General features: G+C 40.4%; 2 protein-coding genes across 2 annotated transcripts in view; one reads left to right on the top strand and one right to left on the bottom strand.

Moving 5' to 3' along the window:
• The window catches only part of MAGT1 (magnesium transporter 1), a 68180-nt gene extending 66683 nt beyond the window's left edge, over window positions 1-1497 (bottom strand). The window contains exon 1 of the mRNA XM_064362916.1: window positions 1237-1497. Coding sequence (XP_064218986.1) covers window positions 1237-1434 — 198 coding nt within the window. The 5' untranslated portion in view covers window positions 1435-1497. The remainder of the gene's footprint in view (window positions 1-1236) is intronic.
• Window positions 1498-8663: 7166 nt separating this feature from the next.
• On the top strand, window positions 8664-15441 carry LOC105719611 (cytochrome c oxidase subunit 7B, mitochondrial). The gene is made up of 3 exons (XM_012455760.2): window positions 8664-8806; window positions 12131-12255; window positions 15239-15441. Exons 1-3 carry the CDS (start codon window positions 8767-8769, stop codon window positions 15317-15319), a joined length of 246 nt encoding a protein of 81 aa, XP_012311183.1. The 5' UTR covers window positions 8664-8766; the 3' UTR covers window positions 15320-15441.
• The last annotated feature ends 1428 nt before the right edge of the window (window positions 15442-16869 follow it).

Below are 16869 nucleotides of genomic sequence, written 5' to 3'. Positions count from 1 at the left end.
TTCTTTCTTCCTTAATTCAGCTCAAGTAGACAAGTGTCTGAAGTGCTTAACTGGTATTTGTAAAGTATGTGTACAGTTTTTCTGTATTAGAGGATGCACAGAATGTACAGGAAATAGCATTAGAATGATTGACGTGGGGTTTAAGTCCTTGTTAATTTTCTAAATTTAAGACTCTATTTTTCTTATCTATAAAATTAGAGGGTATAAATAATTGCTAGTAGTCTTAAAGTTGTAGGAATATATGACTCCAAATCACAAAGGTTTGAAAACACAATTTTTTTTTTCTTTTTTTTTTTTTTGAGACGGAGTTTCGCTCTTGTTACCCAGGCTGGAGTGCAATGGCGCGATCTCGGCTCACTGCAACCTCCGCCTCCTGGGCTCAGGCAATTCTCCTGCCTCAGCCTCCTGAGTAGCTGGGATTACAGGCACGCGCCACCATGCCCAGCTAATTTTTTGAATTTTTAGTAGAGATGGGGTTTCACCATGTTGTCTAGGATGGTCTCGATCTCTTGACCTCGTGATCCACCCGACTCGGCCTCCCAAAGTGCTAGGATTACAGGCGTGAGCCATCGCGCCCGGCTGAAAACACAATGTTAAACTTCCTCTACTTGGATTGCTTAATGGTGAGAAGAGAATATTGTATCTCCTCCACTTCCCAAAGCCTATAAATTCCATAAGATCTTAGTTTTGTTCATTTATGTATACCAAGCACCTAGACATTGCCTAGCATGCTTATATTTATGGAATGATTAAAAATGGTTAGGAGCTTTCAATTTGGTAAATTGCTTTGAAACAACTGTACTCTTGGCATAATTTCACTCTTCGGTCTCACTCCTGAAATGAAAATGCTAAAGAGAGAACTCTTGTACATCATTCAGGGAGTTACATCTGCCAACAGTAGAAAGACTCTCAGTCTACTCCCGGGAGGTAAAGTCGAACTCCTCACCCCCAACACCTGATGGGGCCCACACTCAAAAGTGTCAAAACTCATAGCTATGCACGTTCACAAGCCTATAGAAGCCAAGCTGTCACCTACTCCACCCCACTCTCAGACTCTACATCTCCGGAACACGAAGAGTTACAGTTCCTTCTCTCACGAATTCCAACTCCGAAAACCGCGGAACTGAAGCCACCAAAGGCAAAGAAGCGGCAGGGAAAGGGGGTGGGAAGAGGCGAACAGACTCTCAAGCCCCAGTCATTCGGAAAAGCCCGTGTTGCTGGAAACCGCGTCCTCACCTCCTTCTTTCTTTGGGCAGAGGCCGAGGGAACGTCGTAAACTATGAACAGCGCCACTGCCATTGTCGCAGAAACATACCAAAACGACCAACGCGCTGCCATGTTCGCTCCTCTCCCTTCTATAAGCGAAACTTTGCTCTGGCTGGGTCTGAGGGTAGGGCGTGAGAACAGGCAAATCGGCCCCTTGCCTTTCCTCATTGGTCCAGCTCAGTCCTGCCGGGCGGCCCACACACATTACGTCACAGTGCGCTAGCGCTACACGCCCGCTAAAAGAAGGTTCATTTCTAATTGGCCCCCGTCAGCCAATAGAAAAAGGATAATCTGGAGGTTTTTCAGTGGTCCGCTGAAGATAATGACCCGCCCCTTTCTCGATACGTAAGCATCAAGCGCTCGGCCGCTTTCCAAACACGCATGCGCAGTTGTGAAATGTTGCGGTGTTTTCAGAATCCAAAATGGCTTGAAGTTGCTAGAACGGAATCTTTCACGCAAAGACTCATTTAGAAGTCCTTGAAATTCGCCTCTTTCATGTAATATTCTAGAAAAATGGGACCTAGCCTTGTGAGGAATAAGAGCTATCTAGTCCATCATCTTGCCTCCAGCGTACTTCAAAATGAAAAAATAAAAGTAGGAAAGGAAAAATATACTTAATATAACGGAGGGAGATTTTTAAAGGTAAACATGAACAAGAGCTTGTTGAATACCTATTGTGTCCTAGAAACTGCCAGGAGCACTGAAAAAAGGACATCAAAGATTATTTTTAGAAATTGTTTATGGCTTTTTTTTTTTGAGACGGAAATTCGCTCTTGTTGCCCAGGCTGGAATGCATTAACGCGATCTCGACTCACTGCAACCTCCGCCTCCCGGTTTCAAGCGATTCTCCTGCCTTAGCCTTCTGAGGAGTTGGGATTACAGGCGCCAGCCACCACGCCGGCTAATTTTTTGTATTTTTAGTAGAGACGGAGTTTCGTCATGGTGGGCAGGCTGGTCTCGAACTCCTGACCTCGGGTGATCCGCCCACCTCAGCCTCCCAAAGTGTTGGGATTACAGGCGTGAGCCACTGCGCCCTGCCGGCTTTTTTTTTCTTCCAGTTAAACTCCTTGACTTACTATTTAAAGCACCAACAAAGACTTGAATTGCTGGTGATAGACAGCAAATGCCTTCTTTTTATTTATTATTTTGTTTGGAGGATGGGTGCAAAAGTAAGGTTGTAAAGAAGCACTTTCCCTCTTTTTAAAGTTTTTGTGATACTTAGTTTTCATTAAATATCCAATTCTCTCATCTAAAAATAGTGGAAATCCTACATAGATGAAGAAGCTTCCATTTATTTGGACCATTGTGTTTTACCTTAGTGGGTTGTTAAACTGGGATAATTTTGAACTAGAGAATAATTTCTCAAGAAGAAAAACAACAAGATAAAATCAATTTGCCTACAATTTGGATTTATTTTGATGGTGTGGAAAATATTTTATGACTATTATTTTAGGCCCTACTGGAAAAAAAAAAAAGCACCGGAAAATAATTTCAGTATGTTGGAGAGACAAGGAGATGGGATGGAAAGAAAAATAGCTGGTTCGGAAGTGAAGAGATGTAAAATAGAGATACGAAAATATTTAAATCATTTATGGAAACATATTAAGAAAATGCAGGCGGGACGCGGTGGCTCATGCCTGTAATCCCAGCACTTTGAGAGGTTAAGGTGGGTGGGTGGGTGGATCACCTGAGGTCAGGAGTTCAAGACCAGCCTGACCAACATGGCCAAACCCCGTCTCTACAAAAAATACAAAAATTAGCCAGGTGTGGTGGCTCAGGCCTGTAATCCCAGCTACTTGGGAGGCTGAGGCAGGAGAATCGCTTGAACCCTGGAGGCGGAAGTTGCAGTGAGGCGAAATTGTGTCATTACACTCTAGCCTGGGCAACAAGAGCAAAACTCCGTCTCGAGAAAGAGAGAGAGAAAGAAAGAAAATGCACAATAAAAGTACACTGAGAAATGCTGTGTGATTCAATTTATGTGATATATGACATTCTGGAAAAGGCAAACTCATTGGTACAGAGAACAGATTATTGGCTGCCAGGGGTTGGGGGTAGGAAAAGGGGTTGATTATAAAGAGGTCAAATAAGGGTATTTTTATGATGCTGGAGCTATTTTGTCCTTAACTGTGCTGGTACTGACACAATTTTATGCATTTGTCAAAATGCATAGAACTGTACACCAAGAAGAGTGAATTTTACTATGTGTATGTTTTAAAAATAAAAATAAAAATTTTTAAGTTTAAAAGAGATATCTTACCTATCAGATTGGCAAAAATCCAAAAGTTTGACACTACATGCTATTAGCAAGGCTGTGGGGAGATAGGCACCCTTTATATTAATACAGTGCTGGCAGGAAGGCAAAATGTTACAACTGTGGAGGGTAATTTGGCAATATCTAACTAAACTACACATGTATTTATCTTTTAATCCAGCAATCCCACATCTAGTAACCTACCTTGAAGAGATACTTCCAACAATATAAAAATGTGTGTGCACAAAGTTATTCATTTCATCATTATTGAAATTGAAATATTCTTGAAACTGCCTAAATGTTCAAACATAGGAGATTGATTGAATATACTATAGCACATATACACCACAGATTTTGCAGCTGTAAAAAAGGAATCAGGAAGACTTATGTAAAATGATAATGGATTTTATGCTACATTTGTGTAAAATAGAGAAATAAGAAAACATACAGGTATTTGCCTATTTTTGCAAAAGGAAATACACAAAAGATAAACCAGAAAGTAACGAAATTGTTTACCTACAGGAATTGGTGGAAATGGAATGCAACAGTTAGGGGAGGGAATGACTTAGGTACATCAGTCTGTTTAGTTTTGACTTTTGGAATAATGTTAATATTTTAAATAGTCAACATGTACAATCAAATCGTTTAGTTTTACAAGATGAAAAAGTCCTAGGGATGGATAATGGTGATAATTGTACAACAATGTGAATATCACTAATGCCACTGAACTGTATATATTTTATTTATTTATTTATTTATTTGTTTGTTTTGAGATGAAGTTTTGCTCTTGTTGCCCAGGCTGGAGTGCAATGGTGTGATCTCAGCTCAATGCAACCTCCGCCTCCCGGGATCAAGAGATTGTCCTGCCTCAGCCTTCCAAGTAGCTGAGATTACAGGCATGTGCCACCACACTTGGCTAATTTTTTGTATTTTTAGTAGAAACAGGTTTTCGCCATGTTGGTCAGGCTGGTCTCAAACTCCCGACCTCAGGTGATCTGACCGCCTTGGGCCTCCCTAAGTGCAGGGATTACAGGTATGAGCCACCACACCTGGCCTATTTTATTTATTTTTGTTTTTGTTTTGAGATAGGTCTCAGGCTGGAATGCAGTTGTGCGATTTTGGCTCATTACAACCTCTGCCTTCTGAGTTGAAGCAAGTCTTATGCTTCAGTCTCCGGAGTAGCTGGCATTACAAGCGTGTGCCACTGTGCCTGGCTAATTTTTTTGTATATTAGTAGAGACAGGGTTTTGCCATGTTGACCAGGCTGGTCTCGAACTCCCGGCCTCAAGTGATCCGCCCACCTCGGCCTTCCAAAATGCTGGAATTACAGGTGTGGGCTATCACACCCAGCCCTGAAATGTATATACTTTACAAATGTAAATTTTATGTATATCTAACAACAAGTTGTTTGGTGTTTTTTTTTTTTTTTGAGACAGGGTCTCATTCTGTTGCCCAGGCTGTAGTGCATGGCATGTTCTTGGCTCACTGCAGTCTCAATCTCCAGGGCTTAAGCAACCCTCCCACCTCAGCCTCCCGAGTAGCTGGGACTACAGGTGTGCACCACCATGCTTGGCTAATTTTAATTTTTTTTTTTTTGTAAAAACGAGGTATTGCTATATTGTACAGGCTGGCACAAGATTTTTCTTTTCTTTCTTTCTTTTTTTTTAAATAAAATCTATAAGAATGGGAGAAAAACTAAAATTTAATACAAACAGAATAAAGGGAGCCCAACTTTCTTTTTTTTTTTTTTTAAGACGGGTTTTCACCATGTTGGTCAGGCTGTTCTTGAATTCCCGACCTCAGGTGATCCACCTGCTTTGGCCTCCAAAGTACTTGGATTACAGGCATGAGCTACCACGCCCAGCCGAGGGAACCCAACTTTCAAATTAAAAACACAATCACACTAAAGATAAAAAAAGAACTAAATACCTTATCAACACACTACTTTGACTACATATTCTTAGTCTAAGGAAAAAAGTAACTGAAAGCAAATCTTGAACTCTACTTTGTAGGTTTGTTTTTGATATGGGTGTAGCAATTCTGAAAATATATTGTGTGTAATGTAATATGGGAAAACATTGATGTTGTTGAAGGCCAGAATTCTCACTGTGGAAGAAGGGAGATACAGATATGCAATGAGGGAAAGTAAAGAACATTTGGGCATTGAACAGGAATTGGATGTATTAGCATAAACTTATCATTCATAACATATATTCTTAACCATATTTATTGAAAATACTAGCAGCAATTACATCCCCCACTTGTGCTGGTGCACAAACTTAAGTTACTAATTGTCATCCCCACTAGAATGGATTAAGGTTCTTTAGAGACATAGCTGATTCCAGTAGTGAGGCAGGGAAAGTACAACATCTTGAACATCTTGTGTCAGAAAATAAAGATGGTCAAAAAAATGATGGAGACATTTCAAAAAAGACATAGGAGCCAGCTTGAAGAAAATCCTAGTGACCACATGTGGGATCATTAAAATAAATAATGACAGTAATGAATTATAAGTAATCAAATTCATGAATCCATACTGATAATAAATAGAGGAGAAAATAAAATTCTTTCTTACAGAATACCTGCTATTAAACAGAGAAGGAGAAAATCACTGTTTTACAACCTTTTAGGCAAAAATCATCAATGGGTATAAAAACTTAGTGGAGTGAAACTTTGATGAAGGTCAGGATATTCACATAGTTTCAATGTATTCTTCACAAGTTACATATTAATAACGAAGGGCTAACTTTATAGTGTAGAAACCTGGAGGGCACTACTTCAACCACTTGATTAAAATTGTCATTACCGGCCGGGCGCGCTGGCTCATGCCTGTAATCCCAGCACTTTGGGAGGCCAAGGCGGGTGGATCACGAGGTCAAGAGATCGAGACCATCCTGGTCAACATGGTGAAACCCCGTCTCTACTAAAAATTCAAAAAATTAGCTGGGCACAGTGGTGCGTGCCTGTAATCCCAGCTACTCAGGAGGCTGAGGCAGGAGAATTGCCTGAACCCAGGAGGCGGAGGTTGCAGTGAGCCGAGATCGCGCCATTGCACTCCAGCCTGGGTAACAAGAGTGAAACTCCGTCTCAAAAAAAAAATGTCATTACCAATAATGAGACAAGCTAAGATCATATGCCTCCTGATAAAGATGCTCTAAAAAGAGACATCTGTTATGTAGTATTTCTGCTAGTACATAAACAGTCCCTTCATGAGGAAACATCAAATGAAAACAAATTGAGGGCACTTTTACAAAATAACTGGTCTGCACTCTTCAAAAATATTACAGAGCACAAGGAGGTCCATTACCAGTTTTGCCACTTATAATTGCCTGATCTTCAACTTAGTCTGAGCTTTATCTTGATCACTTAAGAATTCTGCACCTCATTTCCTCCAAATGTAAAATTGAGAGAATAAAGTTTACCAGTAGTGAGAAAAAAATACTGCCATGAAATACAAAGAAAAGCTGAGGAACAATTAAGTTTTAATGGAGACTTCCAGCCTGGGCAACATAGTGAGACTCCATCTTTTAATAAAAGTTAGCTGGTGTCTGGTTGGTGGAGGACCTTTGGGCACCCCCCCCCAACATGGAAAGTGCCTAACTTCCGGATGAGGAAAGCCCCTCCTCCCTCGCAAGGAGGGTCCCTTATCTCACTCTGTCTACCGCCTTGGCTCGGCCCGATTCCCGGCAGACAGTCCCCGCCCCCCCAGTCCCTTATCTCACTCTGTCTACCGCCTTGGCTCGGCCCGATTCCAGCAGCCTTCCGGCCAGGCAACCGACTGAACCAATCACCATCCGCCCCATCGGCTCTCCAGTAACTTCCGGCCCGACAAGCTCCCCGCCCGGCAGACATCCCCCCCCCAACAGCCAACCTGACTTATTGCCACCTGCCAAATCAGCTCTCCACTCCCCCAATCCTTCTACCCCTATAAAAACCGCCGAACAAAGAAAGCCAGTGCGAGACTGCTGACTCTTCCCCCGTTACGAGTCCAGTCCGCCCGGAGACTCTCCAATAAAGCCTGAACTCCTCTTTCATCTGGTCTAATTCGGTCGCGCCTTGGGGTCCAAGTTATGAGGGTCCGGGCAGGTCAGACAGCTGGGTGTGGTGGTGCACACCTGTGGTCCTAAATACTCAGCATGCTGAAGTGGGGGGACTGCTTGAGCCTGGGAGTCAAGGTTTCAGTAAGCTATGATTGCATGACGGGACTCTAGCCTGGGTGACAGAGGGAGATCCTGTCTTGAATAAATAAGACTAAGACACATGACAAGTAATTCAATGCAGGGACCTGAACCAAATTCTGGGTAGAGATCTTGGAATAATTGGTGAACTTGAAATATGAGCTGCATTATATCAATATTAAGTTTTCCGAATTTGATAACTATAATGTAGTCATGTCAGTTAATTTCCTCCTTTTTGAAAATGAATCCTGAAGTATTAACAGGTAAAGGCACATGATATATACAAGTTATTCTCAAATGGTTCAGAAAACCCACCCAAATATATATATGGAGAAAGAGAACACAAGTGGCAAAATATTACCAATTACTGTATCTGGGTAATAGATATACAAGAGTTCTTCCCCCCAATATTTTATTATGAAAATATCCAAACATATAGAAAAATTCAAAGAATCCTACTGTAAACACCTACCACCAAGATTCTACAATCAACAGCTTTCTAAATTTCTTTTATCACATATTTATCTACATATTACCGAAGATTTTACTATTCTTGCAACTTTTCTCTAAACTTGAAGTTATTTGAAAATTAAAAGCTAAGCCAATTAGTATAGCAGTAATAGCAGACCAAAAAATATAAAATAAGTAAAGGAAGTTTTGGGGAACAGAAAGAAGAAAGAGCTAGTGTGGAGATACCAAACCAAAGCTTTTGGAACTTGAACACCGTTTTGAAGCTAGTGCCTTAGACAATTCGGCCAAAGATCAGTGTCTCGGCTGCCCTCTACAGAGCTCTAAACCTGGCTTCAAGGAGTTCTTTCGTGCTTCATTAAATACCACTATACGTCATTTTAAAGAGCCGGGAACTACATTTCCCAAAAGGCCTTTATTTTTCCTCGCGGTAACAGGGATTGCAATTACTATAGGTTTTACAAATCTCGCGAAATTTCATCAACTCTCATTACGGATCCCGGCTGAAAGCCATTTTGTTTTTCAGCGCTCTTCAAGGGTACTTGAAGCGAATTTGCACCAAAGCAGCAGCTGTGTTGCTGCAGTTCGATCTTCACCTTCACGATGTTTCCGTTGGTCAAAAACGCACTAAGTCGTCTCCAAGGTGAGTAAAAATTACGCTAAATCGTTTACAACAACCTTATATCAATTTTTCCTCGCGGCCTCTCGTGTCCTTTCCCTGTACCAACATCTCGGCCTTCTAATCTGAATGCTGTCTGTTTTCCGTCTGTCCCAAGTCATTGGGATGATGTCCTTACTGACTTTATCACCCAGTGTTTCTCTTTCGGTTTTCAGCTCTCTTTCTGTTATCAGAGTGGTAATCTAGCACTGCTTTTTAATTCTTCAGTAACCTTCGATTTCAGGAAAGGACACTCTTGGTAGACACCTCTCGTTCCTTAAGTGATGTCCTACATTTTAGCTTTGGGGATATGTTTACTCCTAACCTCGTATAGAAGAATATCTTCTCGAATTCCTATTACTGTGATAGACGGCAATGGTAAATCTAGCTCTTCACCTGGATTAATTGCAGGGAAACAACTCATATGGTATCGATGCACCTTTTAAGTTATTTGTGGGTTAACAGTGTTAGCTGACCGGGCGCGATGGCTCACGCCTACAATCCCAGCACTTTGGGAGACCGAGGCGGGCGGATTCACCTGAGGTCAGGAGTTCGAGACCAGCCTGGCCAACATGGTGAAACCACATCTCTACTAAAAATACAAAAATTAGTCGGGCGTGGTGGCAGGCGCCTGTAATCCCAGCTACTTGGGAGGCTGAAGCAAGAGAATCGCTTGAACCCGGGAGGCGGAGGTTGCAGTGACCCGTCTTAAATAAATAAAAAATATTAGCTGTCTCGAAAGCAGTCGTGGTCATTTTTTCTTACCAAAAAGTTTGGCAAGTACAGGGAATTTTGAGACCAGCATTATGTAGTGAGAATGCAATAGATTGAGGAGAAAAAATTAATTTTAATACTTGATTTGCACTGAAGGTCACCTTGGGTAACGTGGGCAGTTGTTATACAATGAAGATGCCCCTGAATTACTATTTAGTTTGTTTAGCTCTCTTTTGATTTTCACTTAACATAATCATTGGAGGATATTATTAGGTTGTGTTCTAAACAGTTAAGCAACTTTGAAAATAACCACAAAATATTAGCAGGACTATTTTTATATTCCAAAAGCAGCATTTATTATTTCTTTTACTTTGTGCATATAACTTATTTAGCCTCTCTCAATCTCAGTTTCCTTCTTTGTAAAATAAGTAATTTGTAAATAATGCCTAAATTGTAAATAATGCCTGCTTCATGGGGTTGTTGAGGATTATATGAGATCATGAATGTGTGGTAATGAAACAGTTGTCACAGAGGAGAGGTCTAATGATATCCACCAGAGTTACTTGAGTGTGTTGAAGTTATGAGATGTTGCAGAATTTTTTGGTAGTCCTAATTTCTTTGCTCTTTGAGCAAATAGAGCCATTTTGTACCTTAGGAAAGATTTTTTGTTTTTTTCAGTGTGGAATTCATATGCCCACTTTTTATCTTTTCTGGAGCAGAATATATTATGAAATGTTTGTAAATTTGCTTATCCCAGTGTGACTAAAACATGAAAATGGAAAGCTATGTAAGGCACTTAGAAAATCCAATAATGGTCAAATAACTATCTCGAAGTAACTCATTGTACCACATAGAAATCATTCTATTATTAATTGCTAGTGAATGGGCAACCTTGCAGTCAGTTTCTTTCTTTCTTTCTTTTTTTTTTTGAGACAGAGTTTCGCTATTATCCAAGCCCCCCTTTTTAGTTCCTCCAGGGGCCATTTTTAAAAATTTTCTCCTCTTTCTACTAGTATAATAATAGCAGCAGAGTTTATCATTCTGCTCAAAAACTTTTACCACCTCCCCCTGCCTACCAAAAAAAAGTGGTCTTCCATGGTCCTTTCTAGTTTTATCCCGTTACTTACTTATACACCTTGTCCTTCAACCAAACTTAATTAGTTTTCTAGTATGCTGAACTTTTCTATGTCTGCCTTTTGTCAGATTTCCCTTATCTCACGTTTCTATAACCAAATCCTGTCTGCCATTCAAAGTGCTTAGCTAGGCTGGTCTGAAGGTAGTGGTTTGTCTCAACTGATTGCTCACAGTCAGTTACAGATTGAACTTCCTTGTTCTACTCTAGTCTTAGGGAAAAAACAACAACAGCAACAACAACAAAAAGTGCTTAGCTAATTCTGCTTCCTTATACGATATTGATTTGTGTCTACATGTGTAATATTCTCTAGACTGGAAGTTACTTGAGGACAGGATTTGTGTCTTAACACTTTTTTATATACCCCATTTATTTTAGCATGGTGCCATATTCATTAATTTTAAATTTGTCTCATTTTTTATTTTTAGAGATAGAATTGCTCTGTTACCCAAGCTGGAGTGCAGTGGTATGATCATAGCTCACTGTATCCTCTAATTCCTGGACTCAAGTGATTGTCCAGCCACAGCCTCTTGAGTAGCTGGGACCACAGGTGTGCATGTACCACCATGCCTGGCTAATTTTTAATTTTCAATTTTTCTCTAGAGACAGGGTCTCACTATGTTTCCCAGACTGGTCTGAAACTCCTGGCCTCAAGCGATACTCCTATGTTGGCCTCCTAAAGTATTGGGATTACAGATGTGAGTCACTGTGCCTGCCTATTAATTTTTTACAAATCAAGATTACTCTAGTTTTGGCAAGTTTTTTTTTTTTTTTTTTTTTAAAGATGGGGCTTCACCATGATGGCCAGGCTGGTCTTGAACTCCTGACCTCAGGTGATCCACCCACCTCGGCCTCCCAAAGTGTTAGGATTACAGGCGTGAGCCACTGCGCCCGGCTGGCAAGTTTTTTTGTTACTATAGTAATTTTATGATCATAAGCATTTAGTGTGCTTTAATTTGAAGTTCATTTGAGTTTCTTTGCCCTTGTATGTTGTAAGTTGTTGGACTCCACTGAGTAAACTTTAATGAAAATTTAAGTCATAAGTATTCATATTAATCAATGGGAGCTGAAGTTTCAGGGGTTATGCAAATACCACCTCATAGAGAATGTTACATCATTCATTCTTTGCTTTTTTTCCCCGACACTATTATGAAAACTCTCAGATATACTGAAAAGTTGGAAGAATTGTATGAATACCCATATACCCGCCACATATATTCTACAGTTAACATTTTGCTATATTTGTTTTATCATATATCCATCTGTCAATCTTATTTTTGGTGCATTTCTAAGTACATTGGTTTGCCTTGATTAATAGCTAAAATATGTTTTAACATTTTATTGAACTACATAATACTGTAAAATTAACTTCCTTGGCTTTCCTTATTGGCAATATCAATGGCATATGTTCTCTTTTCCTGACAATTGATAATAATGCTTCTGTATTTTTTTTTTTCTGTAAGTTCGAAGCATTCAGCAAACAATGGCAAGGCAGAGCCACCAGAAACGTACACCTGATTTTCATGACAAATACGGTAATGCTATATTAGCTGGTGGAGCCACTTTCTGTATTACTATGTGGACATATGTAAGTACTATTGATTGATAATTTCTATTTTGGATGTTTTCATTCTCATTTAGTCTGTGCATTCAAAGTATTTTAACACAGTAGTGTACATATTTAGTTAGGAGGGACTTGAGAGATGTAATCTAATTACTCACCCAGTGCAGAGATTACTTTCCCCCAGCATTCATCTATCTTCTGTTCTTAACATTCCCAGTAATATATTGCTTAGTGGATCACAAGGCAGCCCTTTCCATATTGCTCCTTTCCTGGAGCCTCCGTCCCCCAGGTTCAAGTGATTCTTCTGCCTCAGCCTGCTGAGTAGCTGGGACTATAGGCACGTGCCACCATGCCCATTTTTTTTGTTTGTTTTGTCTTGTTTTTTGAGATGGAGTCTCCCTCTGTCACCCAGGCTGGAGTGCAATAGCATGATCGCGGCTCACTGCAACCTCTACCACTACCTTCAGACCAGCCTAGCTAAGCACTTTGAATGGCAGACAGGATTTGGTTATAGAAACGTGAGATAAGGGAAATCTGACAAAAGGCAGACATAGAAAAGTTCAGCATACTAGAAAACTAATTAAGTTTGGTTGAAGGACAAGGTGTATAAGTAAGTAACGGGATAAAACTAGAAAGGACCATGGAAGACCACTTTTTTTTGGTGTTTTTTCTTTTTTTTGAGACAGAGTCTCACTCTGTCGCCTAGGCTAGAGTGCAGTGGTGCGATCTTGGCTCATTGGAGCCTCCGTCTCCCAGGTTCAAGTGATTCTTCTGCCTCAGCCTGCTGAGTAGCTGGGACTATAGGCACGTGCCACCATGCCCATTTTTTTTGTTTGTTTTGTCTTGTTTTTTGAGATGGAGTCTCCCTCTGTCACCCAGGCTGGAGTGCAATAGCATGATCGCGGCTCACTGCAACCTCTGCTTCCCAGGTTTGAGCGTTTCTCCTGCCTTAGCCTCCCGAGTAGCTGGGATTACAGGCGCCCGCCACTACGCCCAGCTAATTTTTGTATTTTTGGTAGAGACGGGGTTTAACCAGGTTAGTCAGGCTGGTCTCGAACTCCTGACCTAGTGATCCGCCTGCCTTGGCCTACCAGAGTGCTGGGATTACAGGCATGAGCCACCACACTCGGCCTTGTGTAGCTGTTAAAAGGTTCATATGGTGAGTTAAAATCTGACTTTTTATTTTTTTTGAGTTGGAGTCTTGCTGTGTCGCCCAGGCTGGAGTGCAGTAGCACGATCACAGTTCACTACAGCTCTGCCTCCTGGGTTCAAGCAGTTCTCCTGTCTCAGCCTCCCTAGTAGCTCGGATTACAGGCACCCAACACTATGCCTGGCTCATTTTCTTGTATTTTTAGTAGAGATGGGGTTTCACCATGTTGGCTAGGCTGGTCTCAAACTCCTGACCTCAGGTGATCCACCTGCCTTGGCCTCCCAAAGTGCTGGGATTACAGGTGTGGGCCACCACGCCCGGCCCTGACTTTTTTTCATATGTTACCCATCATTTCATTGTAACACAGAAATTCTGACCTACTTCCTTGTAACAGCTATCAGATAATAGAAAATTGCTATCATGTCTCCTGAATTTTCTTTTTCAAATTAAACATCCTTAGTTCTAGTGGTAATTTTTTTGTTGCATGGTTTGACAGATGAGATGTAATGTAACTTTTTATATTTTAGTTTCTTTACATCTTAAATTTGACAATATATTTATTTATTTATTTATTTTTGAGACGGAGTTTCGCTCTTGTTACCCAGGCTGGAGTGCAATGGCGCAATCTCGGCTCACCGCAACCTCCGCCTCCTGGGTTCAGGCAATTCTCCTACCTCAGCCTCCTGAGTAGCTGGGATTACAGGCATGCGCCACCATGCCCAGCTAATTTTTTGTATGTTTAGTAGAGACGGGGTTTCACCATGTTGACCAGGATGGTCTCGATCTCTTGACCTCGTGATCCACCCGCCTTGGCCTCCCAAAGTGCTGGGATTACAGGCATGAGCTACCGTGCCCGGCCGACAATCTATTTTTTAGTCACTGTACTTAATGGCTAAAAGTGGGAGTCTTGAAGTCTTAATACATAACTTGGTTTAAAAACATACAAATTAACCCTCACCTTAATAAAGAAACTTTATTTAAATAAATAGGCCTTTTAAATTTTTGTTTTGATCATCTGAAATCAAATATAATATTAAAATGTGCAATTAGGCTGGGCACAGTGGCTCATGCCTATAATCCTAGCACTTTGGGAGGCTGTGGTGAGCGGATCACCTGAGGTTAGGAGTTTGGGACCAGCCTGGCCAAAATGGTGAGACCCCATCTCTACTAAAAATACAAGTTAGCCAGGCATGGTGATGGGCACCTGTAATCCCAGCTACTCGGGAGGCTGGGGCAGGAGAATCACTTGAACTCGGCGGGTAGGGGAGGGGTGGAGGTTGCAGTGTGCCACTGCATTCTAGCTGGGGGAGAAAGCAAGACTGTTTCAAAAAAAAAAAAAGAAACTGTGCTTAATTAGAAGGATAAACAGATGTTGAACAAATGTGTGATCAGAAGAGCTTTTGGAGGTGAAATGTTCTTTAATGATAAGGAGAGTACAAAGCGCTCTCTGGCAGTTATTTAGGTAGTTGTGGTTGAGGGAATCAATGTTTTGAGGGGGTAGTATAGAAATGTGAAGCATAAATTTGAATTAAATAAAATTTAAAAAATTCATTTCCTCAGTGATACTAGTCACATTCCAGGTGTCCAGTAACAACATGTAGCTAGTGACTACTCTTTTGGACAGTGAAGATATAGAACATTTCCTTCAGCTCAAGAAGTTCTGTTGAACAACAACACTGCTCTAGAAAATCAGGATAGCAATTAGGTTTGGCCTGTATGGAGGGTACTGTATCCCAGGTGAGTTTTTGTGTATTTTTAACCTATAGAGCAGAATGTCTGTCATTTTCAAGAAATAGTCTCCAAGGGAGAATGTACTATGGTTTAAACACATAACTGACAGCATTTTAATTCTTACAGGTAGCAACACAAATTGGAATAGAATGGAACCTGTCCCCTGTTGGCAGAGTCACCCCAAAGGAATGGAAAACTCAGCAATAATCCCAGCTGGTGTAATAATGAAGTGTTGAAAAAAACAGCTCATAATTGATGCCAAGTTAAAGCACTGTGTACCCATTAAGATATGGCATTATTGAAGAAATAAAGTATATTTGAAACCTTCATTTTAGGTTTTGTTTCTTTGTAAATGAAACCAAGCTTGATCACTTTAACCGTTGTGTTAATATTAAAGTCAAATGCTGTGCCACTTCTTTAATAGGTTTTTTTGTTTTTGTTTTTTTTGAGACAGAGTCTTACTCTGTCCCCCAGACTAGTGCAGTGGCGCCATCTCGGCTTACTGCGACCTCTGCCTCCTGAGTTTAAGCTATTCTCCTGTCTCAGCCTCCCAAGTAGCTGGGACTACAGGTGCATGCCACCACACCTGGCTAATTTTTGTAGTTTTAGTTGTCAGTGTTTCACCATATTGGTCAGGCTGGTCTTGAACTCATGACCTCAGGTGATCCACCTGCCTCAGCCTCCCAAAGTGTTGGGATTACAGGCTTGAGCCACGGCACCCGGCCCTTAAATAGCTTTTATGAGGTAATGTGAAAGGAAAATTTGCTTTTGACCTGGAAGTCAACTTCATAGTAAGCTGAAATTATGTTTGTAAATAACTGATTACATAACTATTTTAGATCACCTTTGAGCCAAAAATTTGGCCCGCATTTTGGTTGTGCCTATACTGTCTGCCTCTCGCGTATTTATACTTGGAATTAGCATTATTAACTCCTTTTCACTTCTGCCTAGAGAACTTAGAGTCTCATCAGACCTAAGGGAAGAGTGGTCCTATAAAATGAACTCCTAGCCTGTCTGAAGACTAGCTACTAGTTCATTTGCTGTTTTGACATACTCATTTTGATTATAGCTCTAGGTTTTTTTTTTAATCATACTTATTATGGATGTTTATGATATTAAAGAATCTATCAAATGCAGTCTGTTCCCAGTTATCTACTATTAGTCACCTCTCCTATTGATATAACAGTGTTTCGATTTGTGGATTATCTTGAGTTTAGTATATAACATTGGATTTTATGTATGTTACCTGAATAAAAACAATACCTGCTCCACATATTTCATTACTTTCTTGGCTGAGAGCTGTAATCTAGTAGATTTCTTGATAGTGATCAAGTAAGCAGAAAGTAGAATTTCAATCAAGTAACCCATCTATATTAACTAAATTATTTTTTGCTTATTACATAGAATGCTAGAAGTATGCTGCCATGGCATATATCCTCGTTTCTCATCAAATGGACCAAAGTCAGTGATTTTATTTGAATAGGAAAAATCAAGCATCATTGTAAATTAAGTTGCACATTTAATAACCATATTGTATCACTGTTTAATTAATTTGAACCAACACTTTATGATATTTCGTATTTAGAGTGTTCAAAATGGTACTATTCAAATGCATATAACCCCAAGACATACTGAAGTAAAATAGACATGTATTTAAGGAAGTGTCAACCTTCAATTATATACCGTTTTGTCACTGAATTAACACTTTATCACGATGTGGAGGCAGTTTCAGTATGATTTGTAGTACTCAGGTAAGT

Source organism: Aotus nancymaae, unplaced genomic scaffold (assembly GCF_030222135.1).
Source record: "Aotus nancymaae isolate 86718 unplaced genomic scaffold, 86718_ANA_hifiasm-v0.15.2.pri h1tg000004l, whole genome shotgun sequence".
Taxonomy (NCBI): domain Eukaryota; kingdom Metazoa; phylum Chordata; class Mammalia; order Primates; family Aotidae; genus Aotus; species Aotus nancymaae.
The sequence above is the reverse complement of the archived record's forward strand: the minus strand, read 5'-3'. Positions and strand labels throughout refer to the sequence as shown.

Excerpts from the sequence above, each read along its gene's own strand:
- LOC105719611 (XM_012455760.2), top strand. The coding sequence starts at position 8,767 with ATGTTTCCGTTGGTCAAAAACGCACTAAGTCGTCTCCAAG. Across the intron at positions 8,807-12,130 it reads CGCACTAAGTCGTCTCCAAG|TTCGAAGCATTCAGCAAACA; the intron begins GTGAGTAAAAAT and ends TTTTTCTGTAAG. Across the intron at positions 12,256-15,238 it reads GTATTACTATGTGGACATAT|GTAGCAACACAAATTGGAAT; the intron begins GTAAGTACTATT and ends TAATTCTTACAG.